The sequence below is a fragment of the Rattus norvegicus genome, chromosome 9 (genome assembly GCF_036323735.1).
Source record: "Rattus norvegicus strain BN/NHsdMcwi chromosome 9, GRCr8, whole genome shotgun sequence".
Classification (NCBI taxonomy): domain Eukaryota; kingdom Metazoa; phylum Chordata; class Mammalia; order Rodentia; family Muridae; genus Rattus; species Rattus norvegicus.
The window spans coordinates 79,709,084-79,736,274 of NC_086027.1; the positions used below are offsets into that span (position 1 = coordinate 79,709,084).

General features: G+C 37.1%; 1 protein-coding gene across 4 annotated transcripts in view; it reads left to right on the forward strand.

Annotated features, from left to right (window-relative positions):
* Positions 1 to 27,191, forward strand: part of Vwc2l (von Willebrand factor C domain containing 2 like) — a 194,758-nt gene that overhangs the window by 6,688 nt on the left and 160,879 nt on the right. For 3 of the 4 annotated variants that reach the window (XM_017596605.3, XM_039084106.2, NM_001413944.1), the window contains one exon: positions 19,550 to 19,679. The exons of the other annotated variant lie outside the window; for it this stretch is intronic. In XM_017596605.3, the coding sequence (XP_017452094.1) occupies positions 19,550 to 19,679 (130 nt within the window). The remainder of the gene's footprint in view (positions 1 to 19,549; positions 19,680 to 27,191) is intronic. 4 annotated transcript variants of the gene reach the window in all.

Below are 27,191 nucleotides of genomic sequence, written 5' to 3' on the forward strand. Positions count from 1 at the left end.
ATGTCCAACTCAAATGAAAAGAAAAGCAGTAAAAAAATTGAGCTTAGAGACGAAGTGTGCTGGCATAGACACTTGCAATCTAAGCATTTTCGAATAGAAGGCAGGAGGATCATGGATTCACAAGGCCAGCCTCAGCCACACAGCAAGACCCTAACCTACAAAATAGAAATGGCATTTCATTTATGAATATAGTGACAGTATCTGTTCAAGATTCATGGTGTGAAATGCTTATCAACATATCACAAGGCTTGCCAAAACAAACAAACAAACAAACACAACAAACAACAAACAAACAAAACAAAACAAATATTTCTTCAAGTTGGTCAATGTTGGAGCTGTCTTTAGAATGATCAAAGTTGATACGGGGAGATCAAAATTCCAAAAGAGAAACTTCTGGAGCAAAGGCAGAGACTGGGAAGGGCAAGGCCTGAAGAGGATGTGAGGGTGTGAATAACAAGAGGCCAGATCCGAGGCTGGGGTATGGGCTAACATTAAGCAAAAGCTACTAGAGCAATGTGCTTTTATTCCCTCAAAGAACATCAGGAAAAGAGATACAACTGGAAATTTTCAAAATTACAAGCATTCCTGGAAAAAAATCGATTTCCCTTCCTAACATAGCTCTTATGTATGAAAACTTCAAAAAATATTTTAGAATTTTAAAAGCAAACATCAAGATTACTCACATGGACAAAGCTAAAGGTAAAGGGTAACTTTCAGGATAATATCTTACTTCCCGTGGATAATCTAGAGCAGTGTTTTTCAGTCTTAACTCTGTGACTCTTTGATATAGTGCCTCACTTTGCAGTGACTCCCGACCATCAAATTACTTTTAGTTATCTCAGAACTGTAAATTTACCACTGAGATGAATCATAATGTAAACAACTGACATATAGGATATCTGATATGTGACTCCGGTGGGTAGGATCATTCTACTCCCAAAGGGATCGCAACTGACAGGTTGAGAGCCACTGGCCCAGAGTTGGCTCATTAGCTTCTCTGAATCCCTCTCTGTCAGAAATCCATCCCTGTGTGTTCACACATGCTGTCATTGTTCACTTGTCTACGGCCCATCTTGATGCCCTACTAAACAACTCCCGGGTAAGAGAACCAAAGTATTAGTCCATAACTGATCGTAACTAAGATCATACAACCGAAATCAGGAATGGCGGGAGCCTTGCCCAAACAGCTCCGCACATCGCTCATTGACTGCCTCTATCACGTTACAATAATACATGTAAGATGGGGCCACCTTCCTCAACTAGAACACACAGGTTTCCTCCACCACAACGAACACCTTGGTTTTCTTTTTTACTTCCTGTATTTCTTACCCTAAGATTCAGGAACTCAGCACAAGCATTCACTATTCTCTTTTGTTTTGTTGTTGTTAGTGGTGGTTGTGGTGGCGGTGGCAGTAGGTAAATGGGATAATAAGATCATGACAGAACATACATGAGATTCAGGAGACTGCCTTGGTTCTGTGTCAGCTGCCACAGATTAGAAAGGGTGGTCCCCAAGCAACCAAAAATGGTACATCCTGTTCCCAAGTGAAACATCCATTTCAACTTGCTTCTGCCCCTAATGTCTCTACACTGCTTCCTGAAGCTGGTCCTGGATGTGTTTAGGTTTTAGTTGTGAGGTTTCATCCTGAATAACCACCAAATACTTCATTGCACTCTTTTCTGATCAGCAAACTTGCAGATTGATCCACATGTGCCATGATGGAAAGAGCAATACACTGTGTAGAGGCCATGACGACCCTTTCCAGTTACTGATGCAGGTGTTGGCGATAGCTGCCTTTCTCTACTCTTCTGGAAAACTACAAACGCCCCAGTATTCTGACAGTGTTGTGTTAAGATGAAGGTCACTACATAGTAGGTTCACTCATCTTCTGTTGTGTTTACCCAACCAACATGAAACCAGACCAACATTTTAATAAATAAAGCTTCTAATTAATAAATTATAACAGCATATATAATGGCTTATGAAGAAAACCATCGATTAGAAATGTAAAGGCCTGCCTCAGCTCTGTGCTTCTGAGTAGCTCAAAGGAGGAATAGTTTCTTATTTTGCACAGTATTTTTTATAACTCTCACTCTGCAAGATTTAGCCTTTGTGGATATTTCTTTATCCTTTAAATTTTGTACTAATTTAGTTTCAGGTCATACACCGAAGGTTAGGCTACATGAGCTGAATGAGGTGTCAGCCTTAGCATAGCCTGCTTTACTTTGAAGTGGTTCTCTGTAGTCAATATCCAATGCCCCAAATTCAGGATCCAATTTGTCCCAGGTCCTTCCTTCCCTGTTGGGAGTAACTTTTGTGCTAGTCCTATTAGTGGACAAAGACAACTGATAAGACCTACTTTTTTATTTGAAGGATTTAGTATAAACATTTTCTCTGGTACATAATTTTGTATATGTGTTGTTAACCTTCAACAACAACATTAAAACATGTTTTCATGCTGTGGTAACCTGCCTTGTTTATGCCCTGAATTTTGCACTTAGTTTTCAGATCCTGAAGAATTAACCAGAGGAACAAAAATTACTCAACACTCAGAATGCTTTGCCAAATCATCGTATCCATTAAAAGAAAAAGTGGATGCCGGTTGGATTTAGAATTACCCTACCTTGTTACTGGGTGTATTCACAAGGAGATACAAATCCTAATTCTATCATTAACTGCTACCCCTATCATTAATGCCTAACATTAAAATATTCTGTCTACTAAAATATTTAAATGGGAAGTATTTTTCATTACTTTATTTTCTGATTATTTTTCAGTATGGGAAAAATGGGAGGTAACACATTTCAGGAGCTGAGGACAAGGTTTGTTAAAGAAGGGGGCAAAGAAAAGCTGGAGGAAAATTTCAGCTGAGGACTGTAACTGACAACAACCTGAAAATCCCCAATACACCACACCCCACACATCCACTATCATATCAGCTCCTACGAAAGGCAAAGGAACCAAAGAATGCTTTATCACAGATAAACGTAGTCAAAAGCTTTCTTTGCTGCAGTATACCTTGAATTGATTTGAATAACAGAAATGGGTTGATTCTGAGCCTACAGGAGGGTCTTGGGTTTTTGCTTTTTTGTTTTTGTTTTTGTTAATGTTATCCCTTAGAAAGTCTACACAGTCTCAACAAATGGGTAGTGGAGTCTCCAAGAGACATAAAGGTCTTGTCCAAAGACGATCCTGGAGAAAATCATAGTTTTATGTAACAAAGATGACTAAGGTCTTTGTGAAGAGGATTAGAATAACTGTTAACTCTAAAAAATACCTTTTCTGATTTTCAGGATATACTGGGCCTTCAAACACCAATATGATCTTGAAGTGAGTTAAGGAATGCCTTTTTTCCCCTCTTTTTACTGCCAGGTTATAGAATGAGTCACTGCTACTCTTTACACGGCACAGCTTCAGAAGGTGTTGAGCAGAATCCCCAGACTGTGAGTGGAGGTCCCCACCAATGCCTTATGTCTTTGTAATTAGTGACTACTACTTAATTGTTCATAGTCTCTGGCCAATTTTCGAGATTAGAAGACAGTTTTGTGAAAACAGTCTTATGAATTCATTATGTCACTTTTTAATCATGAAAATATACTTGACATTTTTAATTTCACAAAATATGCTAAGCCCAAGAAAGAGATAAGACTTAAACATAAATAAGTAAATAAATAAATAAATAAATAAATAAGGTTTTTGAAATTTTCCCAAACAAGAGAAGAGATTTCTATGAATAAATGATTTTCAAGTGGGTAAAAATATCCCCTTTGCAGTCAAAGTCCATCTCCTGGTTTCCAGTTTTAGACAATAGTTCTCTGGCATGTGGGTAGGTAGCATGTAAGTGGATTGCATGACAGTTCCTCATGCTCACCCAGTAAAATTTACTGCTGGTCTTCCTCTTGGAAGATGTGACTATTAATGGTTGTATCTGTGTCATAAGTATGGCATCAGAGATTTGCGAGTGGGTACTTGTGCCCTGTGCACACAGAGAGGCTGGTGTTTGATTTGTAGCCACATCTAAGATTTGCACAGTATGTTACTGTTAGGAGCTTACTGAGGTCAACCTTGGGAAGTCTGCAGTCATTACTGCCCACTTCTCATTAATGCAACAGTGCTTCAAAAAATAAGGGAGAATGTCTACCTGGTAACTGCTCTTCTAAATTCAAACTCCAGTTGTATGTATTAAAATTTGCCTATTTTTAATTGTGAATATGCTCACTGAAACAAGAGAAAATACTAACAAATATCCTCTCCTTTTCCATAAATCTTATCTCCTCTCAAGTCTAAATATTTTGTACAAGTTTTGCAGATTAATATGCATAGACTGTATAGGCTTCATTGAAATAGCTACATACACACATTAATGTATATGTGTCTATATGTGTGTGCATGGATGCATGCACGTGTATGTGTTCCTTCCTTGTTTGAAGTAAATATTTTATTTCTACTCCTTAAAGTTCTGGCCACATTTTCAAAGTTGTTCACTCTGTTTTCTTACTCCCTGATTTATCTATCAGGCAGTAAAGTGTGTTTCATGAGAGACAGCACAAGAAAAACCTATCAGTGTGGTTTTTTATTTTTGCTTGTCTAGCTCACAAGTAAAGGCTCAAAACAGACCAGTAAGAGCTGATGGAGATGCTTTGGGCTTGCTGCCTCAAACAATGGCTCATATTAATTGAGGACCTGCTTATTGTAGCGTCTGCTCTTTGGACTTTATCATTGCTCCTGATTAGCATCAGTAATTTCATTCTGACACACCTCTATTGTTGCCATCCTTGTCTCTAGTCTGCCATAAAGCATATCACAATAAAGTTATCTTCATAAGGGTTTAATGACATCATGAAAAGAGTGAAGAAAATACTAAAGGGCCTAAGAAAGCCATTCACATTCTTAAAAAAGATTTCAGATGACCTTATTCCGTGCTGGTAAAAAGTTGTCTAAAAGGGATAACAGTGCATTAAATGAAACTCATTATTTCCCATATCATTCTATCAGGCCATGAACTCTTGATTTGTTCTGTCTATAGAACCAACATGAAAATGTCACTACAAACATCCCCTCATAATAAACAATATCAATAATTTGAAGGGTATATTATTACATATCAACTTATTATGCAATTAGGACAGTTTAAAAAGTGTCTTTTTACAGGCATGTTGATCCATGCCTACAATCACAGCATTTGGGAGCTGAAAGCAGGAGGAGCAGTAGTTAAAGATCACCCTCAGTGACCTAGGAAGTTTGAGCCAGCCTGGGATGCTGACACCCTGTCTGAAAAAAGGGGCAGGGGGTAGGAGTGGCTACTTAGCTAGTAACCTGCTTAATGGTTAAAATGCCTTGAGCATACCTCTGAGGCCTGGACTGCAGACCACAGAAGCCATGTGAACACCAGCTGAGTCTGGTTTTACCTTCTAACCAAAATCCCGGCCTGTGGGAGGTGGAGGCAGTGGTCCTGGGAAGAGTCTCGGTAGCCAGATTAGCCCTATAAATGACTTCTGGGTTCAACAGTCTGAAGTACTCTGAAGAAATAAGATGATACATGATCAAGGAAGACTACTCCTGGCAACTTCAGGCTCCATATACATACATGCTTCAGGCGTCCACATACGTAAATACATATGTCATATCTAACACACACATAGACACATGCAAAAAAGCACCTGTCTTATTAAATAGTATTTGGGCTTGAGTTTTAAAATAATTTCTTTAGCAGAATTCTTACCGTATTTTTTGAATGTGTGTGTGTGTGTGTGTGTGTGTGTGTGTGTGTTCTTACAGACCCTACAACTCTAATTTCATTTAAAAAGTTTTTAGTTTGTTAAACACCTTTGTTATAAAAGTGATAATACAAAGACTAACCAAAACTTCATGGAAATAAGCTGAAGCTCATTATCTGCTAAAGTAGCATTAATACGTCACTCTCCTATGGTCTTTTGCCATATTTTGCTACCTTTACCTTTAATAAGAAAGTTCAAGCCAATTTGCATGTTCTTTTCCAGTAAATATGTTGTGCACAAAGATTTATTTCAGCCAATTGTCTATAGAAATGTGATATCAGGGTTTGTCACCATGGCAACCCAGAGTTTCAAGTATACAAGAACAATAAAATATTGGCACATCTAAAATCCATCTTTGATTGGGATTGAATACAATTTGTGGAACAAGCCTAAGTTTAGAGGGTCTGGGAGAGAAAATAAGTCTCCGTAAAAATGAAAACATCTGTGATTAGACCAAATTATGTTTGTTACATATATTTTAAAATGGTTATTATTAAAATTATTATTATATAAAATAAAAATATTTTAATATTTAAGTAAGTTATTACCAAAAATATTTAAATACATTTTAATATATTTATACATATTAGACTTTACTTATAATTATTTTAACTGAGACAACTTTATGTCAGGAAGTAACAAATTAAAATAGGCACTCTTGAAAGACATTTTGACAATTTTTAGAACCACAATCAATGTGAGGAGGGGAATTATTTTTTTCAGTCAGTAAATCTCTGTCTCTCACTAAATTGTAGGAATGGTTTGTGAAAAATGGATACAGGGCACACAAAAGCTTGTAGCTCCATTGTATTAGAGACAGGGTTGTCGCTAAACTGGCCAGTAGTCCTGTGGTGCCTCAGTCCAGCCAGTCCCTCAGGAAGGGATGCTGCGAGCCTCTGCGTCTCTTGACTTCTTCTACTTTCATCTTGATTTTTAAATTGTTTAGATCTCAGCAGTGATACTAAAACTTCCCAGAGAGTTCTGTTTTCCAGGCTTTGAATTTCCCTGTACTAATGTAGACTTTCACTTGTTCCATCTCAAGTGTAACTCTTAGTAAAAGTTTCCTATGTTTTTCATGTCACCTGAGGTTGGAGAAATGATGCATCTTGAAAGTCCTTCAGAAATGCACAGCACACAGTAGAATACCAAGACCATCAGACTATGTTTAAAAGGCCCAAGCACTATAGTAGATCTCTCAACTGCTAAGAACCCAAAAGTTAGGTAAAAATGGACTTTAAAACCAGCTCCACCACTGAGTGGCCAGGTGACTTAGACACGTTGTTCTTTTTTTTCCCCCTCAATGTTCAAATGTCCCAAATAAAGATCCTAGGAGATGGTACTTGGTACAAAATATGTGATTCATAAAAGCCCAATGAGATTTTACTACCAATGCTATTAATTCTTAATTTAATCCAAAAATATTACTTTTACATGACAGTGCAACACATCTTTCCCTTAGACATCTATTAACATCTTTTTCCCTTTATTTATTTATTTAAATAAAATTCACTTTATATTCTAATTGCAGCCGCTGCCCCCCCCCACTCTGAGTTCTCCCTCTTCACACAGCCTCTCCCCTCCTTCTCCTCTGAGAAGGCAAAGGTCTTCCCCTGGGTGCCAACCCACCCTACCACTGCAAGTCACTGCAGAAATGAGCACATCCTTTCCCACAAGCCAACCTCATTAGGGGAACAGGAAGCCACATGTAGGCAATAGAGTCAGAGATAGCCCCCACTCCAATTGTTGGGGTACTTGTATGAAGACCAAGCTGCACATATGTGTGTGGAGTCTAGGTCCAGGCCATATATGCTCTTTGGTTGGTTGTTCAGTCTCTGGGAACCTTCAAGGGTCTAGGTTAGTTGACTCTGTTGGTCTTCTTGTAGAGTCCCTATTCTCTCCAGGTCCCTCAATTGTTCCCTCGACTCTTCTACAAGACTCCCTAAGCTCAAACTAATGTTTGACTGTGGGTCTCTGCATCTGATTTGGTCAGCTGCTGGGTGGAGCCTCTCAGAGGACAGTTGCACTGGGCTCCTGTCTGCAAATATAACAGAATATCATTAGTAGTGTCAGGGATTGCTTCTTGCCTACGGGATGAGTCATTGGTTGGCCATTCCCTCAGTCTCTGTTTCATCTTTGTGCATGCACTTCTTGTAGGCAGGACAAATTTTGGGTTAAAGGTTTTGTGAGTGAGTTGATGTCCTTATCCCTCCACTGGTAGTCCTGCCAGGATACAAAGGTAGCCACTTCAGGCTGCATATTCTCCATTGCTAAATATCTTAAAGTTCATACAACTGCAAATGCAATTTTAGAGATAACCTATTAATGATTTAAGCCCAATTCTGTTGTTTGACAGAAAGGACCAATTAATGAAGCAAAAACCAATCTATCTTAGCTAATCTTTTCTTTCTGTCACAAAAGTTTTATCCATGTTATTCCTTACATTAACTTGTGAATCTGTATTACATAAAATAGTTCAGTTAAGAAATGACTTTGCAAGATAAGGATAATAGCAATAGTGATGCCAGGTCTGTATGAGCAATAATAGAAGACCCAAGTTGGTGCGATATAGACCATGACCAAACACAATCCACAATACTTTAGTAATAAATATTTTTTGAAACAGCCATGCTAATTCATTTACATGCGATCTGTGGTGCCTTTTGAGGTGTCTCAAAACACTATCACCCTCTAAAGAGAAAGCTTTTGTTGATGACCTACAGTTACTTCACCTTTTCTATTCCCATCAAATAGTTCTGTTACCATACTGTCACAGTCTTCAATCCTAGGACTGAGAAAGATGGATCCTGTTTCACCAGAGAGTGGGCTGAAGCTTCACTCTTTAAACATGAAAATTTAAACTGGCAGACTTGCCTGTTTAGTGTACGTGTATAACAGCACCTACATTAAGCCACATTCCTTTCTATAGTTCATTCCAAAAAGTATAGTTAGACTCTTTTCATTGGTGTTCAATTAAAATCACATTTATTCGCAAATAATGTGAAGAAACAAAATCTATAAAAGGTCCATCTTTTTACTCCCTTGTATTCCCCTTTGATTGTAGTACAATTTTAATGTTATAGTTCAATATAATACTATATATACTATTGTGTTAATAAGTGAAGGCATGTAAATAGTCTATGTATCAGTCCGTTATAACATTCTAAAAATTAGTTGTCATAAAAAAATAGGTTGTCATAGTCAACACTCTGATTCTATTAGGACGGAACAATGTATCAAAATAAAGAAGGCAACAGGTTTCCTTCATAAACAGTATAAATGCCTTTGTACTATTGCTATAGCAGTTTGATTAAAGAAAGGAGGTACTACATTTCAAAGCTAAAGGAAAGCAGCCTGAGTGAAGATGTCAAAGTATTGAATGAAAAGTGAAAAATTAATGAAAAAGTGAGAAAGCACAACCAGAAAAAAATGAATCAAGAGAATGGTCAGAGAACCAAGCTACAGAGTATAAAGCAGGGAGGGAACATGGTACCAGTCCATGAGGATCAGGAGTGGCAGCCGGGTCAGACTCAGGGCAGATGAGTGGCAAACTCGGGTCATGTGGAGGCAAAATGAACAAAATCAGGTCTGTGCCTTGACAGCCACACAAGCAACACTGGTCAGATTTATGTGTCATGCGAGTGCGCTCACCCGCTGAATTATTTATACATTTATGCTCATTTTCAAAACTGCACTCAAGGCAATCTGTGCTTTTCTTCTTGTTGTCTTACAAAATAGAGATTTTCAAGACTGACAAATCAAGGAGCCAATTCTGAGTCATTCTAACACTGTTTCTACTACACCTTATCAGCCTAGCGAGTTCCCTGTAAGAACTTCTGAAAGGAATAGAGCTGAGAGCATTTGATTTTCACATAAATATATATATATATACATGCATGCATACATTTGTGAATATATAGAAAGATAGATAGGTAAATACATATATAGATTAGATATAGATAATTTAAATAGATTTAGATATAGATGATATGGATAGATATAGAGATAGATTAGATAGAAATAGATGATATAGATATAGATTATATATATACATATATAAGAGAGAGGGGGGAGGGAGAGAGAGGGGGGGGAGGTATGTTTCCTTTATTGTTGTCTACTCAATTCTAAGACATCAGTTGAATCTTTAGTCCCACATCTTTTCCCAGAATATTACACATTGGCTACATGAGGCAAATTGTTTCCTAATTTACATTTTTTTCAGGGCTGAGTTGGTTTCATTTTAAAATTCTCGTCATTAAGACATATACTGGCGGGTTGGGGATTTAGCTCAGTGGTAGAGCACTTGCCTAGCAAGCGCAAGGCCCTGGGTTCGGTCCCCAGCTCCGAAAAAAAGAAAAGGGAAAAAAAAAAGACATATACTGGCACACCTAAGACACATCCTCATCCATTGAAAACACACCCAAACTGCATCTAGAACCCATTGAAGGGTAAGCATGATTATTTTGGCCAATTTTGATTTTTAATTATATACATTGGAGCTAAAGAGGTGGTTCAGTAGCTAAAGCACTTGCCATGCAACTGTGAGATTGTAAGTTCAGTTCCCCAGAACCTATATCAAAGCTGGGTACATTAGCACGCGTCTCTAATTCCGGGTAGTGGAGACAGGAAGATCTCTGGCTAGCCTGACATACAAGAGCAAGAGACCCTGTTTCAAGTAAGGAGGGAGATGAGGACAAACTCTTGATGTCGTCCTCTGACATCCACACACTTATGCACACACACAAATATATGCATGTTGTATGTGTGTGCTATACACATGGATGTATTGAAAATAAAAATATCAACAACGATGAATCACTACCCTGAAACTCCACTTATATTCATTTAATACTGGCTTCCAAGCCTCTTCCTCCTAAGTATGACAGGGGAAATTAAAATTGTTCAGTCTAACTTTAATTTTTCTCCAGCATTAAAAATAAACCACTGCTAAAATAGAAAACCTTTGACTGCTGAGATGTAGAAAGCTTCGTTAAGGAGAAAAGGGACAATCATGAGGAGTGTTTCTTTTGTTAATGAGCCTCTAGGACATCCGCATTAAAGCAGGAAGATAGGAAAATCAAGACTCCGATAACTATGAACCAAAGCTATCCTTCTTTTACAAAATTCTGTTTTTACGAAGAATCCAATGAAAGATAGAAGTTTCTTTAGTAAATAAGAATTTATTGAACTGTCTAAAAGCATCATCCAACATCATTCTCAATCTACTTTCTTGAATGCAAACGCTGGAACATGTAAGAGTTTGCAACATATTTGGATGACTTTCAAAACTCTGACGATATCATTTCCACATTGAACAGGTCAAATAATGTATAATTGAAATCCATGTTACCTTATTTTTTGTTACCATTATCATCAGCATTTGGTTTTGTTGTTGTTTTGTTTGTGTTTGAGACAGGTGTTCTGGAACTCTGTAGACCAGGCTGGCCTCAAACTCAGAGATCTACCTGCCTCTGCCTCCCAAGTGCTAAAATTAAAGGCATGTGACACCACCACCCAGCATATTATGTCATGATTTAATTACATGTTCTATGAGCTGCACTCTCCCTTGAGAAACTCAAAAGCATTTTAAATCATTGCGTGGGATGGAGGAGAGGGAGAACTACTATTCAGTTGGGAGCAGTGATGAGAGCAAGTTTAAAGCCAGTTAGGCTACCTGCTTTTTGCAAATTGCTTTACTCTCTTGGAGTCTTGAACCAGTTCACAGGGAAAATTCAAGTACTGTTAAGGTAAAGGGGACTGACTCCTGAAAATTATTCCTGAACTTTTGCATGTACTCTGTGCCACATGTACCACCCAAAAAAAAACCACAAAAAATAGATAAATAAAATAGAAACTTTCTTAAAAGATTCTATATGTATCAGTTTCTTCTTAAAAAAAAATAAGAAAACCCACAATGAAGAAGGGTAATCCGTCAAAGATAAAAACCAGAGAGTCTGATGGCAGAAGCTCTTCCTGATGTCCTCAGTCTACATCACCAACTAACCAGACAGCACAAACAACAGCCACACAAGTTTACTATATTGCACGCCAATGGAAGTTTGTCAAGAAAAGTCTAATCAAGATTTTATTAATTAAAATAGACTTGACTTTCATTGTCCATAAGCCATCTCAATATATTTTGTTAGAACAGGATAAGCTATGAATTAAGTGTGGGAAAAAATGAGCTATGAAAATGGGGGGGGGATTATTTCGCCTTGCCATTGGAACCATGATATATTTCAGTGTTAACAATTATAAAGCACTTAATATAATTAACTTTTAATTACCTATCTTCATCACACATCCACATACAATTTTATTGCCAAATTGAATAGAAAGAAAATGACTCAAGTTTGAGGAAATCTTTGCCTAGAGAAAACTGAGACAGCGGCAAAGAGTTCTCAGGGAGAGATCTCTGCTTTCCCAGTGCCACAGCCTTGGTTGGCCCAGCGCTTACATTCTAAAGGCTCTGGATTCTGTGCCAGCCAGGGCAATGCTAGCTGACTGTGTTATTTTACCCTCTCTTCTCTGCCATCATTTCCTTCCAACGATTTCTGTAAAATAGTGCTGGTGATATCTGTTTCTTATATGATTCTTTGAGAGTATAGAATTCCCCCATAGCTACATTGGATTTTGTTTTAATGCTCTAGTCAGTGACTTCTCATCTGCTGATAGGAACAGTCTGTCCTTCCCAGTGATATTGGGAACGGTTTGAAGTTTTACAGCTGTCTACATTTTTCCTGTTGCGTAAATGTGTGGTCCACAGAGCATCTTCATCACAGAGGTATCCAGGCTCCAATAAACCTACGCAGTCCTGCAGTCGTAGGGTGCTCGTGCACCAAGTGTAGCTTCGCAGCAGCTTGTTGGGAAGGGATCTCAGGCCGCTGCTTTTCTAGAGTATTTCACAGGTATCGGTGTAACACTTCACACATCTTTACTGTGACCTTTCTCCATACTTTCATATTCTCATCTGAAGATCTTAATAGCAACAAAGAACACACTCCCTGACATTTTGTTGATAAGTTTGCTTTGCCTATTCAAACAATACATCTTCTGCAACTGAAGTATACGTTTTATTATATTTTCCTTATCTTTATTTTGTGTTTCTGGAAGCTAATCACATTTCAGAAATGCAATAGTTTGGTCCTGGGATTTCTTAAAAATTCTGGTTCTACATATCATCCATTTATCAGAATATGTGATATCAAATCAACGTGTAAAATGTCATGGGAGTTGATCTGTTCTTTTTGTTATAAATAAGAACATTGAACTGTGGGGAAGGAACTGGGGACAGATCTGGGAGGGGTGAGTATAAATATGGTCAAAATGCATTGTACTAAATTCTCAAAAAAATACAAAATATTTTAAAATATGTCAAAAATGTTTACTGATTTTCGAAGGAAAACATTTCAAGGAAACAATATACATTTAAAACAATTTAATGCTGAACGTTTCAGAACAAAGAAACTATTTTGTACTTGATAATTGACAGCATTAAGTTTGGCATTTCAGCCGCTTTCTTATCTCTTCTGTATTTTCTTTGAGCTTGGGTAAAATAAAAAATAAAGTTATTTTTTCATTATAACAATACCAGTAATTATTCTGATAAAATCATTCTAGTTAAATAATTAAAACATACCTGTATAAATCTTTTTTTGTTCTCATTGGTTTTTTGAGACAGGGTTTTTCTGTGTAGACCTGGCTGTCCTGTAATTCACTCTATGGACTAAGCTGGCCTTAGACTCAGAGCTCTGCCTACCTCTGCCCTTCCAGTGCAGGGATTAATGGTGGGTGCAGCTACCACATGACCTGTTTAAATCTTAACTTCTGGGTAGTTGTTCATTGAGAGAAGAATAGAGGGATCATTTTCTAGTGTAGAGTCTTATATACTTCACCTTATATGTAACACATGATGATAACTTTGTAAAAAAATAATGTTTTATATTCATACTTTTCTAAATTATAGTTTATAGATGTTTGGTTTATTATGAATATATAAGCAAGGAACTTTTATAAAATGCTTTTAATGTCAGCGAAGTTGAAAGGAGTTTGGATAGGCACATTGACAATAATATCCCATAATACACTTTCAAGTCACAAGCTCCTTCAGAAAAGGCCCGAATCATTGCTACTTAACTCAGTATTTAGATGATAAATGCATATACATTTGCTGTTGGACATATATATATAGAGAAAGACATATATAGATTAGAGAAAGATAATGATTGATAGGTAGATTATGTATATAATGATATAGCTATATAGATACAAATATGTATAAATGTTCATAGATTGGTGGAGGAAATATAAATTTATAAGCATAATAGGTATAGATACAGAGATAGATGAGACAGAGGATACATAGCCATGAATAAATATTGCCATGTAGATATAAGCATGTAATTTGTGTCAGGGTTTTCAATTTTCTTCAGCATTATTAATATCATTAAAGAAGGTCCTTTAGTATCTCCCTGATTGAATGAATTGCAGACTCAATATTGTCGAAACCCTGCGGTGGATAGGTCAGGCCCCCGGAGGGGTCATTGCAAACTCAGGACCACAAAGGAGAATTGTAATCAGATACTGTGGGTCATCTTTCGCGTGACTGTGGGTTTTGGTTGAAGCCCATCAGGTCTGCTGATCACTTGGGAGCATCTGCTGATGCAAACCAGCATCTACAGGAATGGCAGCGGATGCTAAGTACTCCCGTGCTTTGTAATTTAATGTATATTTTAATGAAGTGAACAGTGAGATTCCTGACAGGCATCAGCAAATTTGAAATAGCGCCTTCCAAGTTTCTCATCCGGTTTGGAAGTAATGAGACTTGTTCCATAAAGTGATAAAATTTATGCCATAAATTATCTCCCAAAGAAGAACGCTTCATGAAGCCGGGCGTCTTATTTGTTGGGATTAGATTTTTTTCAAAAAATAATGGTTGTTCGAATGGATTACTTTGTTAAGAGGAGTTGAGCCCTTTGATAACTTTTGCTCATGATCAAAGAAATGAAGCAACCTCAAATGCACGGAGCTTGGTATTACTTGGTTCAAAAGTCATTGATTTGGTTACTGCAACAAAACTTAACCTCTAGAATATGTCTCAGCCATCCTGTGTCTACCCAGCAGCTTCCAACTGTATTCTCAGAGGCCATTCTAGGAATCAAGTTTTGTCTCAGGGAGTATTTGGGGGGGGGTAGTTGTATTTTGTTTCTTCTTTTAATAATAATAATTTTTAAAATGGGTATGTTTCAAACCAGGACTTTTTTGCTTAAAAATATATTTTACAATTTACTATAAAATTACTGTGATGAATAAGTACCATTCATCATGGCATACATTATAGAAAGGATTAGCTTTTTCTCAGGCATTATAGTAATTGCTGTGCATACACTTGGGCCTTATATTTAGTTAGCACGGTGCTTTCTAGGGCAATAAAACCTGCAATCACCTACTGGATGAGCTAGCTGACGCGGTGCTTATAGATTGATTACCTTGTGATTGGCACAATGAACATTACGAATTTAAAATTACCTTTACAGAGTGAGTTTATGTTCACTGCCATAATATTTGGAGCCCAAAGAGTTACTTCACAACTCTGATTCAGAGACCTGTTCCTGCAAAGTGTGCTTTATAATTTAAATAAAACGCAAACTTTGGATTGAGTCAAAATCCTTTCTGCACATGATGAGCACAGATAAAGCAGCTGGGGGTGTGGCTCAGCAGATAAGGGAACATAGATTCTGCATAAAATCTACAAAATTTAGATAGTGTTACATATTTGTTGTCATTTTAAGACGTCTTCTAGGTGCTGAGTTCAGAAGCGAATAATATTTTATAAGCAGCTTAAATCTATGAAGGCAATAGGCAAGAACAAAGGGAAAACATTCAAAAGCCAGTGAAGTTATTCCTTGAACTAAAGGTGGTTTTTATACGGGCAGCATGGGTGACAGAAAAATCACAGTGAGTGTGCCCACATGCTTCTGCTAACTTTCAAATGGGAATTGAAATGACAAGCCTTATTGACAGTGGTCATTTCTTCCTGGATACTATGAACAATAGCACAAACAGACACCCATTAACTCCCAATGACTCAATTGATTTATAGATCTCAGATCTAGGCTACCCTCAGGAGTGAAGAGTATTTCTCAAGTATTCAGCATGCAAAAACAAATGTCCACTTTTGTGAACACATGGGCAATTCTAACCAACCAATGTGCAAAACCATATTCTCGGAATCTTATCCTGACCATCAGCGATAACACTGTTAGCGCCTACATTCTCACAAAGAAAATAGTTGACAATTTTCTAAAATTATTTTGCTATTTCAGTGACTTATGTTTCTGACTCCTAGGCTGCTTTTCCAATTTAAAATGTCATGGAGTGTTCACGACACTGTTTCTAGGATTCCAATCTCTTTCTCCTGTTCACCAACCATCCTCAGACCAGGATCATTTTGAAGTTCAGTTTCAGCTTCAAGGTCTTTGGGAGCTGGCCATTTTTAATCACGTTTTTCTCCATGTTTCCCACTCTGCTACACTCTAGTCACCTAAGGTGATACTGAAGTCACTGATTATCCAATCACATTCATTGAATATATACACATATCTGAGTTCAGAAACAAGAGATGTTTGTGATCTAGGACCAACAGTGACAGCATTTGTCACAGCTGCAATGTATTTGGTTACGGTGGGAATTGCAGATGAATTGCACAGTCCCTGCTTACAATCTCATATTAACCATTCAAAACCACTGGTGAAGAAATAGCAGATTTATATGGTGCACACAGAATTTATACCATCTAATACATGCGTTAACAAACAGATTTAATCTATAATCAAAATTGCAAATATATTTATGATAATCTAAGTGTAGCACGTATTGCATTATTTTTTAAAATATTGCTAAGAAGTAAAGCAGTCTGTGGGATTTCTTTGAAAGAAGAAACTAAATTTCAGACTGGTGAAATTCCATCATCTGCCTTCCCAAATATCTAACTGACAATAGCTCAGCAGCATATTTTTTAAAGACAGAAAAGTACAAGGAATATTTTCTCATCTTCTTATTTCAGCATCCCCTGTTCCTCTAAAGATGGCTTTATTCTTTAATCTTTGATTTTATGGGAACATTTTTGGATAATCCGTAGATTTCATGTTGAAGGAGCCAATAAAAGAAAATTTGTAACCAGCTCAGTGCTTAAAATGGGACTCATCAGAAATACCAATCCCAGTAGTTCTACACTGTAAGGTGGGAGGGATTTTAAAAATGTGAACCAAGTATCAAAGTAGCACCATAGTTGATCCTAACTCAACTCTGTTTAAAAGGTGTCTTTTCACAAATGCCCAGGAAGGCCAAGACCATGGGAAAGACCCATCTACAAAGAGAATGGCGATGTGGTCAGAGCTGGTTAGACTTGGTAAGGCTGGCAATGTCAGCAAGAGGCCTTACTGGAAGGTCAATACGTTGAATTTGACTGAAAGCTGGGAACAAGAGGTTTAATATTTGAAGAAATAATGATTAGTGGCAAGGGGACATGCAGGCAGGACTCTTCAAACTGGACACAGTCTGAAAGGTGGGTAAGTGGAGGCAAGTTAGAGGATAGTAGACACATTGGGCAGGGAACATCATGTGCCAGCCACCCTCAGCCTGGAGGATGGATAGCATGGAGGAATTACCAAATAAAATTTAAAAGAAAGATTCCTTGAAATAACAAATTAATAATATAAAAAGAGGAAATACCATAACCACAAGGATTTAGGGCCAAATTCTGGAATCAAAAATAAATAATATAGGCTCAAGGATGAATAGGCGGTACTAAAAATTAGGAAAATAATTTTCTCTTTCTAGTTTGTTTTATTGTTCAAAATCCTTTGAAATACCCAGTATTCCTTTATCGCTGTGCCCTATAGTCTCCACTCTTCTTAAGAGTTCTTCTTGGGATTGCAAGATGCATACAAATCCACCATTTATTGGTTTCAGGCTTTGTTAATTTTTTGTCAATACACCACTGAACATGATTCCAGGCTCCTAAACTTGAAGATGCCACATCTCCCCAAATATAAGCCATATGCCAAGACAAATGTCCTTCCTACACTTGAGAATTTCATTGTTAAATTTCCATGAGAATTTCTATGTACTAACTGCAGAAGTAAATTCCTCCGGAAGTACATATCCCTGGTAAGCCAACTTCTCCAATGTTAGTGGTTACTGCTCTGGACCTTTGGTACTAGACAAATATGAAAACCTTAGATGGCAACTACTCAGATATGTGCACAAAGAATGGTGCTTCTTGTTGAAAAACATGAGGCTAGAATTCGAACCCACTCCTACCTTCAAATCTCTGCCCTGTGCTTATCCATAAGACCTGAAAAAATGGTTGAATGTCTGCCAAACTATTCAGTCATCTATGAGATGAGGATTAAATAAATTTTCTTGTATTCAGGTTAGTGTAGAAATAAGAAAATTGATAATTTAAATTTCATAACATAGCTAATAAATTTCAAAAGCATGACGAAGCCTGGGATAATGCAGCATACTGGTCTACAGTCCTTAAACTTAACTGGCACAGTTTTGTCTTCAGTAAGCTAACGCATCATGCTAAGACATATCAATAATTTACTGCACAGCCTCTATGAACTAACCCAATAACTAAAACAATTATTGTTGGGCTATTGTTCTTCAAGCACAAAATGGAGATTAAATTAATGTTTACAATAATCAGTTCACTGTTTTCTATCCCACGCAAACTACTTGAGACAGTGTTCACTGTTTATTCAAATTACCTGATTCTGAATAAAACAGGAAGAGATCAGCATTTTGGATAATAACCAGGAAGATAGAAAGAGGATTTCATTAAATCAGTTTGTGAGTGTAAAATTTGTGCATCGTGCCTTCAGGCAGGAGTTCCGAAGAGTAAATAGTTGTTTGGGAAAGGGTGGGGAGCATGTAGTTTGTTAGAGCACCAAGTATTCATTCTAGGAGTCTAACCCTAGGGTTCATGAAGAGGTAGTGCAGAAAGGAATCTACATAGGATGAAAGGGTCACTGGAATTTTCTAGAAAAGAAACTGAAAATCCACTCATGCGTGGTTGGTAAGTATTGTACAGATGAAAACCCTTTTCAGCTTCATATTATCTTAATTAACTTTCCATTTCCATGTTAGAGTCTTTGACTCTGGCTTAAATTGTGCCTTTTTAGGTCAATTGATTTCAGTTCACTTCTCAAAGCAAGCAGGCAAGGTGTAAGGTACTCAGAAATTATGTCATAAGGGTGGATCTGGAGGTTTGGATGGCAGCTAAAATTTTCCATGACATTCACACTTAAGAGAGTCATTTGGGCTTCTTCTGCCTTGAATGAGGATTCAAAGGAAGGGTTAGGATATGTACTTAATACTTTCTCATTCCCTAGCCGTCCACCTTTCTTAGGAAGTGGGAACGACCAATCACAGAAGTGATTTCATGCGCTCTATTACTGTCTTGTTCCACAGAGGAAGGTAAAGCAGTCAGTGCTCTGGAAACCAAATGACCAACAGGCAGGTTTGGTGTCCAGACACTTCTCTGCAGGGTAGAAACTGTTGTGCAGAACAATTCACTCACTATTTACAGAAGCCTGGACTGTGCTTGGATATACAGGTTGCCTTCCTTTCGGAGACGAAATGATCAAACACATGGTAAATGGAATTAAAGTTGATATAAACACTACTGTCTTGTCTTCTGACAGCATATGAATGTGCAAGCATTAAGTTATAGGAGAAAAGGGGCTAATTTGAGATTTGTTCCTAGCCCTCTCCATGTGAATGGTGTCGCTGTGAGCCCAGCAATGAAGTTCACTGTGTTGTAGCAGACTGCGCAGTTCCAGAGTGTGTCAACCCAATCTATGAACCAGAGCAATGTTGTCCTGTCTGCAAAAATGGTAAGAATGCCCTGAATTAGCTTTCAAGAAGGGGTCAGGACAAGACACCAGTATTTCACACTTGCACGCCATTCAGTGCAAGAGCCCTCTAAGATCTGCCTCTGGCTTTTCAATATGGGCATAGCTGGCACAAAAATTTTTCTGAAGCCTTAAAGTAAAAACTGTACTAGGTATGGGTGAATTGAGTGGCTTTTCATCTGGGGAATTAGAACTCTTGTATGCTGGCTTTGTTGTGTCCCATATAATTTATTGGTGACTTATAGACTATTGGAGAGAATACAGTACTGTATTTTTGCAGTGTCTGCATTTCTCTGTTTTTGGAGACTGTGAAGTACTTTTCCAAATTTCATGGCGTATAGCACACCTTAAGAGAGAGAATGGAGCAAATGCCAGGCATTTTGGTTTGGACATAAATAAGATTTCAAATTTAAAGTTGTCCAAAGGATATAAATTCAATTGTAAGTGTACTTAAATTCAAGCAAGAAAAGCTGAAACTGATGTGTGTGTTGAGGTCTATATTTTTATAGTAGAAGAACCCTGTCCTCACAGAACTTGCTCTAGATGTGGAAGTGGCTTGTATATAATATTATGGGTTCATTTCTCCCTTATGAAATGGAATAGACAGGAAAAATTATAGTGTCTTAGTCATCTGAAATCTTCATAGTACTCTAGAGAATTCTCTGAAGGGCAATGACCTCAGGACATTCTATCAGCAAAGATCATACAATCTTACTCACTAGTAGCCATGTTCTGCCAAAAAGGAGGAAATACTTTGTTACCTAACAATCCACCTTGGAGTTTGCATGTGCTTGAGGATAGTTCTAAAACTGAATGGATGTAGTAAAGTAACTATTTCCTAGTAACTATATATATATATATATATATATATATATATATATTTACAAATTTCTGTTAACTCACATAGCAGTCTTTTCCTTAACAGATGAATAATTAGTTTTAAAAAAAACATCAAGTTATTTAAGGACACAACAAAAGGGACTCCCATTGTTTAAAAAATCAATTTCGTGGTTTGGTATCTTCCCAAAATACTAATAATGACCCCTTCCAATATTTTGCCGGACATAGGCCTTCCTCTTTCTGGTCATATAAATCCATTATGTTAAGATATTAAATTGCTCATTTAGTTGCTCTTTTCTCCTTGTTCAGTGGACTTATATAACATGACCACCAACCTCTGACTCAGGGCCTGGGAATAAATATCCCCCGAATGTGCCTTGTATGGCAAAGATACATGATTTAAAACTTCATATTTCTGGAAATGTTTAAAGAAACTGGAAAAGATACAAGAAAGAACAGTAAGATGATTTAATGGTTGAAAAATAGTACCTGGGAGGATAGACTGAAGGAGTTAGCATAATTTGTCCAGAAGAGAAGGCTCGGGGGAGACCTAACTGTCACAAAGTATATGGATGGTTAGTCTAAAGTAGAAGAGGACTTGTTATTTTTCATTTTCTCCAAGGATAAAAAGAAGAAAAGCTCAGATACCCAATCAATCTTCAAAAATGGGATTGACAAGTCTTTAACAGAAGAAAAAAATTTTGTTGTTTGGAAGTAACCATCTAAACAGGTCCTTGAGAATATTTTCTTCCCTGGGTGGCACTTGTTGACTTTTCCCTGCTTTTAGAGTAAGTTAAAAAAGACTTGTCTGTCCACACTCAGCATCTCTCAGATTTAGAGACTATATATTTAGGAGGCAATTTTAATGCATAGGTCCAATAAATCACCCAAGATACCCAACACAATGCCTACACCACATCAAGACTGCGTGTCTAGAAAACATTAAGATAGTCACTTCGAACTGGTCATACTTAATATACCACTACTAAAATTAGCTTATGTTTATTGTATATTAGAAATGTCTCTTCGAATAAACCCTCTTTGCACATATGTTAATGGATGAACTCTGAGTCACCTATTCATATAGTTGATGAGTTTATTCTAAGTTTATTGGCTCAGTTTTTTGGCTTCTGTGCCCATGACGTAGATCACAGGAACCATTTCTGCTCCTGTGTATGTGACACAGCAGACTAGCATCATTTCTGGTTCATCTTGCTACTTCCAAATAAACTTAACCTTTTTTAAAAAAATGGATATTAATCTGTATTTAAATAAGAAGGAAGACTAACACTTGCTATAACATAATATTAAAAGGCTTTGTTTTACAACTGCGTGTCATTAATTTGACAGCTGTTTTCGATGCATGAAGTATGGTCAATGCCAAGGGACTTTGATCAAAAAGACTTTGAGGGACCTTAAGACCAATATTTTATTAATGAGCAGACTGGGCTCATGCTTAATTTGCTAATTGTCTAAACATAGGTAAGAAAATAGAAGCAGATGCTATGTATGTAGAAGGGCTGGAGGGAACATAAATACCCTGGTAGACTATAAGTAGGAATGTTTTGAAAATTCTGGCACATTGTAAGCTGATCTCATTGCATTGGAAGATAAATTTGTCCATTATAGTAAAAACTATTATATAAAAGTATGCCTCCTGTCTTCCTGGATTAAAGTAAAGGCCCAAGTTAAAAATATGTCCTATGGGTTTCAGGTACAGGCAACACATTCTAATTTACACAGCGTCTTTTAGCATTTTGCACATTTTCATAAATCTTTATAGATGTTGATGATTTTGGCAGACAAATATTTTTTGGTTTGCATAAATGCTGATAGTCTTGGCTGTCAAATCATTCCCCTTTTGCATAACAAGATTGATTTTTCTAGCTTCCTGGGTTAGAACTTAAGCAAGATGCATTAAAGATAGAAACTAAACATTTTAAAAGATAGAATCTACAATATCTAACCTTAAATTTAAGTGTCCACTACTATAAAATCCTTGCTTTGCAATTATTTGTGAGCAAACAAACCAGAGAAACAACAATATATTGATTTCTTGAGAAACAAGTTATCAAACCATAACAACTAGTGTAGAACTGAGTATTCTTATATAAAATACAAGCTAATCTGTTCCATAGACAAACAACAAAACCCTTTCTTTTTCCTCAATATAATTTGTAAATATCAATTTGGGAGCATGAAACTTCTAGAACTTCTTTAATTATGTTAAGAATGAAGGAGCATCTTAAATTTCTTCATCTTGACAATTATCTCACGCAGGATGGTTCCGAATGAACACAAGCAAGCAAGAGAAAGATTTCACTCTTATTCAGTTTAGCTCAGCACTAAGAAAAACTCTCAGTGTAATCAGAGTAAGAAAACATGAAAGATGTGAATGACCAACCGGTCTATGTACACGAATTGTATTAGAAGAAAAAGCAGGATAACCCTTTACTTAGGGTATAGGCACATGGATCCTGGTTTTAGCAACACTTTTAAGCAGTTGTTCATTTTTCCTCTGCACACCTGCAACAGCTGGTAACCCAAATGCCCCCTTTTAAAAACAGTGACATTTTCAAACTCTGCTACTTTTCGTAATGTTATGTTTCTTTGGCTTATCTTTTGCCGCATGCCTTTCCATGCTAATTAATGAGCATTCTTTACAGGGTAGTTGCCTATTTGCTCTAATAATATGCAAAAATAAATTAGTAGTGTAGTATTTGCTAAAGAAAATGTTTCAGTTTAGGGTGTAATATAAATATAACATTTGGAAGTCATCATAATATGCATAGTATACATACATACCTAGAATGTATATTGGTGTTTTGAATGTGAATTAACATCCATTTCAACTTCTTCTTTTTTATCATAAATGCAACTTTGGAGTTTTGCATAAATCCTAATGCTCTTGCTTTAAATCCTTAGAAACCATGTTTATAGATACCAAACATATGAGTTTGCAAAAAATATATGCTGGCAGTTATTAAATATTTGATCACTAAGGCACCAAAATGGTTAAGTTTATTTGTACAGACTTTATATTTTCACTAGATTATAGTCAGTTGTTACCTGTGCCTCTGAAGCACAAGTTAACTCATGAAAAACTGGGAGAGACAAAATCCTTTCCTCGTCTTCCACACACACCAAGTGAGTACGTCCATCTTTCTTCTAACTGAAGTTGACACAAGCCCTATTCAGATATTTAACTCCATACTTCTTATTCTCTTGTTGTTCTATGGTCATGAAAGCAAGGCAGGTAGCAGGCTATCCAGAAAGGCAAACAGAAAGGTTCCATGTATCAGGGTGGCAGGTTATACATCAACTGGAGATGAAAACCACTTCATAGCATCTAACACCTTCGAAAGATTTACTGTGAATGAGTATAGCCCTAATATGTACACAAAGGTGCATGAAATGAGTAAGAAAGAAATAAAAACAAATTCTATGAGGTGAGAATGAGCAATTATTTCATAAATAAAATTCTCAAAAGAAAAATCTTGTCTAAAAAATTGAAAAATAGATTTAATGAAAAGGAATCAGAAATTACAGGGACAAGATGCCGAATTTGTATTGATAATATTTTAATAATGGAACCATTTCTTATAAACACAGATCTTCAGTAAACAGTTCAGAAAATGTTGGGTGACTTTTAAGAAAGCATTTTCTATGAAAATTTTCATGTCACTTGAAGTTGATTATTGTCTGATGTGTACTTTTGTCCTATATTCATATTTAGAATTTTCACTGCATCTTAAGATAAGGCAGCATGAAATGTTATTGCTTTCAGTGTAGTAGTGAAAAATATCACAGCCCTTAAATGCACACTACTGATACATCGCCATACCTTGTAAAAAAATAGAATACAGCAATGCATACTATACCTGTTGTTTCTCATGTGATATATTTAATACACTTGAAATGACATTTATATACAAAGTATGCACTAAATCTTATGGGAATAGAAACACAATTAACTGACTAGTAAGCTAGTTATGATGAGAGCTAGGGAAGTGGCTCGTTGGTAAAATTCTTTCCATGCAAGCCTGAGGTTCTGTGCTTGGATCTGCACCTGAAATCCCAGCAGTAAGGAGGTGAAATCCCTGGAGCTCGCTGGACAGCTAGAGTAACTGAATTGGTAAATTTCAGCTCCAGTAGAAGACCTGCTCTCAAAGAATTTGATGTAGACACATGATGTAAATTCTGCTTTACACACACACACACACACACACACACACACACACACACACACGCACGCACGCACGCACGCACAGGAGCATGCCAAAATGCACACAGAGAGAAGGGGGAAAGGGGAGGGAAGGAAGGCAGACAGGAGGAGGGATAATGGATTTAGTGATTCAATAGTTACTTGTAGGGAAAAGGGCTAATATCTCTAATGCAGTAAACACAAACATTATAAAAAATAAAAGAGAATTATATGGAAAGCCACAAGTATGGTGTTCCAGAATATAAACAGTGCTCAGTCTCACATCTTCCTTAATCCAATTTGAGTCTAAGTAAATACTTTTATTATTTCTAGGTATCATGTGAGAAGAGTTCTAGAAAAATTCACACCAACTTTTATTTTTTATTTTTTTTTTATTTTTTTTAACTTGAGTATTTCTTATTTACATTTCGAGTGTTATTCCCTTTCCCGATTTATGGGCCAACATCCCCCTAATCCCTCCCCCTCCTCTTCATGGGTGTTCCCCTCCCCATCCTCCCCCCATTGCCGCCCTCCCCCCAAAAATCACGTTCAGTCTTAACAGGACCCAGGGCTTCGCCTTACACTGATGATCTTACTAGGATATTCAATGCTACCTATGAGGTCAGAGTCCAGGGTCAGTCCATGTATAGTCTTTAGGTACTGGCTTAGTCCCTGGAAGCTCTGGTTGCTTGGCATTGTTGTTCATATGGGGTCTTGAGGCCCTTCAAGCTCTTCCAGTTCTTTCTCTGATTCCTTCAACGGGGGTCCTGTTCTCAGTTCAGTGGTTTGCTGCTGGCATTCACCTCTGTATTTGTTGGATTCTTGCTGTGTCTCTCAGGAGAGATCTACATCCGGCTCCTGTCGGCCTGCACTTCTTTGCTTCATCCATCTTGTCTAATTGGGTGGCTGTATATGTATGGGCCACATGTGGGGCAGGCTCTGAATGGGTGTTCCTTCTGTCTCTGTTTTAGTCTTTGCCCTCTATTCCCTACCAAGGGTATTCTTGTTCCCCTTTTAAAGAAGGGGTGAAGCATTCACATTTTGATCATCCATCTTGAGTTTCATGTGTTCTAGGCATCTAGGGTAATTCAAGCATTTGGGCTAATAGCCACTTATCAATGAGTGCATACCATGTGTGTTTCTCTGTGATTGGGTTACCTCACTCAGGATGATATTTTCCAGTTCCGACCATTTGCCTATGAATTTCATTAAGGCATTGTTTTTGATAGCTGAGTAATACTCCTTGTGTAGATGTACCATATTTTCTGTATACATTCCTCTGTTGAAGGGCATCTGGGTTCTTTCCATCTTCTGGCTATTATAAATAAGGCTGCTATGAACATAGTGGAGCACGTGTCTTTTTTATATGTTGGGGCATCTTTTGGGTATATGCCCAAGAGAGGTATAGCTGGATCCTCAGGCAGTTCAATGTCCAGTTTTCTGAGGAACCTCCAGACTGATTTCCAGAATGGTTGTACCAGTCTGCAATCCCACCAACAATGGAGGAGTGTTCCTCTTTCCCCACATCCTCGCCAGCATCTGCTGTCACCTGAGTTTTTGATCTTAGCCATTCTCACTGGTGTGAGGTGAAATCTCAGGGTTGTTTTGATTTGCATTTCCCTTATGACTAAAGATGTTGAACATTTCTTTAGGTGTTTCTCAGCCATTCGGCATTCCTCAGCTGTGAATTCTTTGTTTAGCTCTGAACCCCATTTTTTAATAGGGTTATTTGTCTCCCTGCAATCTAACTTCTTGAGTTCTTTGTATATTTTGGATATAAGGCCTCTATCTGTTGTAGGATTGGTAAAGATCTTTTCCCAATCTGTTGGTTGCCGTTTTCACACCAACTTTTAAACCGTGATTCAGTTTTGACCATCAGGGGAAACCAAGGATGAGGGACGTAAAAGCAGGGATCTTTGACCTTTATTTCATGAGCTTTCTTATTTAGTGAATATTTTATGTAAATATTGTACTTTCATAGTTTTAAGTTTTCATCAAACATTTAAGAAGATAATTTAAATACCATTAATCTCTTCCAGGAAGGATGCAAAAAAGAGGCATCTCCTTTTGTAAAGGAATAAATATCGATTGAAGAAAACCAAAGATTTCAAACTAAAAGTAAAAGCAACTATATTTGTGGTTATAAGTAAAGCTTCTAAAACAAAAATAAAATTATCAAATTTATGTTTAATATCCTTAAAGCATAAATTTTGCTGGGCGATACAGTTAATAAGCTATATGTCAGCAGGGTAGTCAAGTAACATTCTTCACTGAATGACATCCTGTTTCTACAGAAATACAGCATAACATTAAAGGTATTGAACAATGATAATGAATCTCACATCTCAGGTCAAATTTTAACCATGCCTTAAGTGTTATTTAAATTCATAAAAACTTTTTTTGTCTTCAGAGATTGTCAGAGAAGTGCTTTATACTTTGCTAGCAAACAA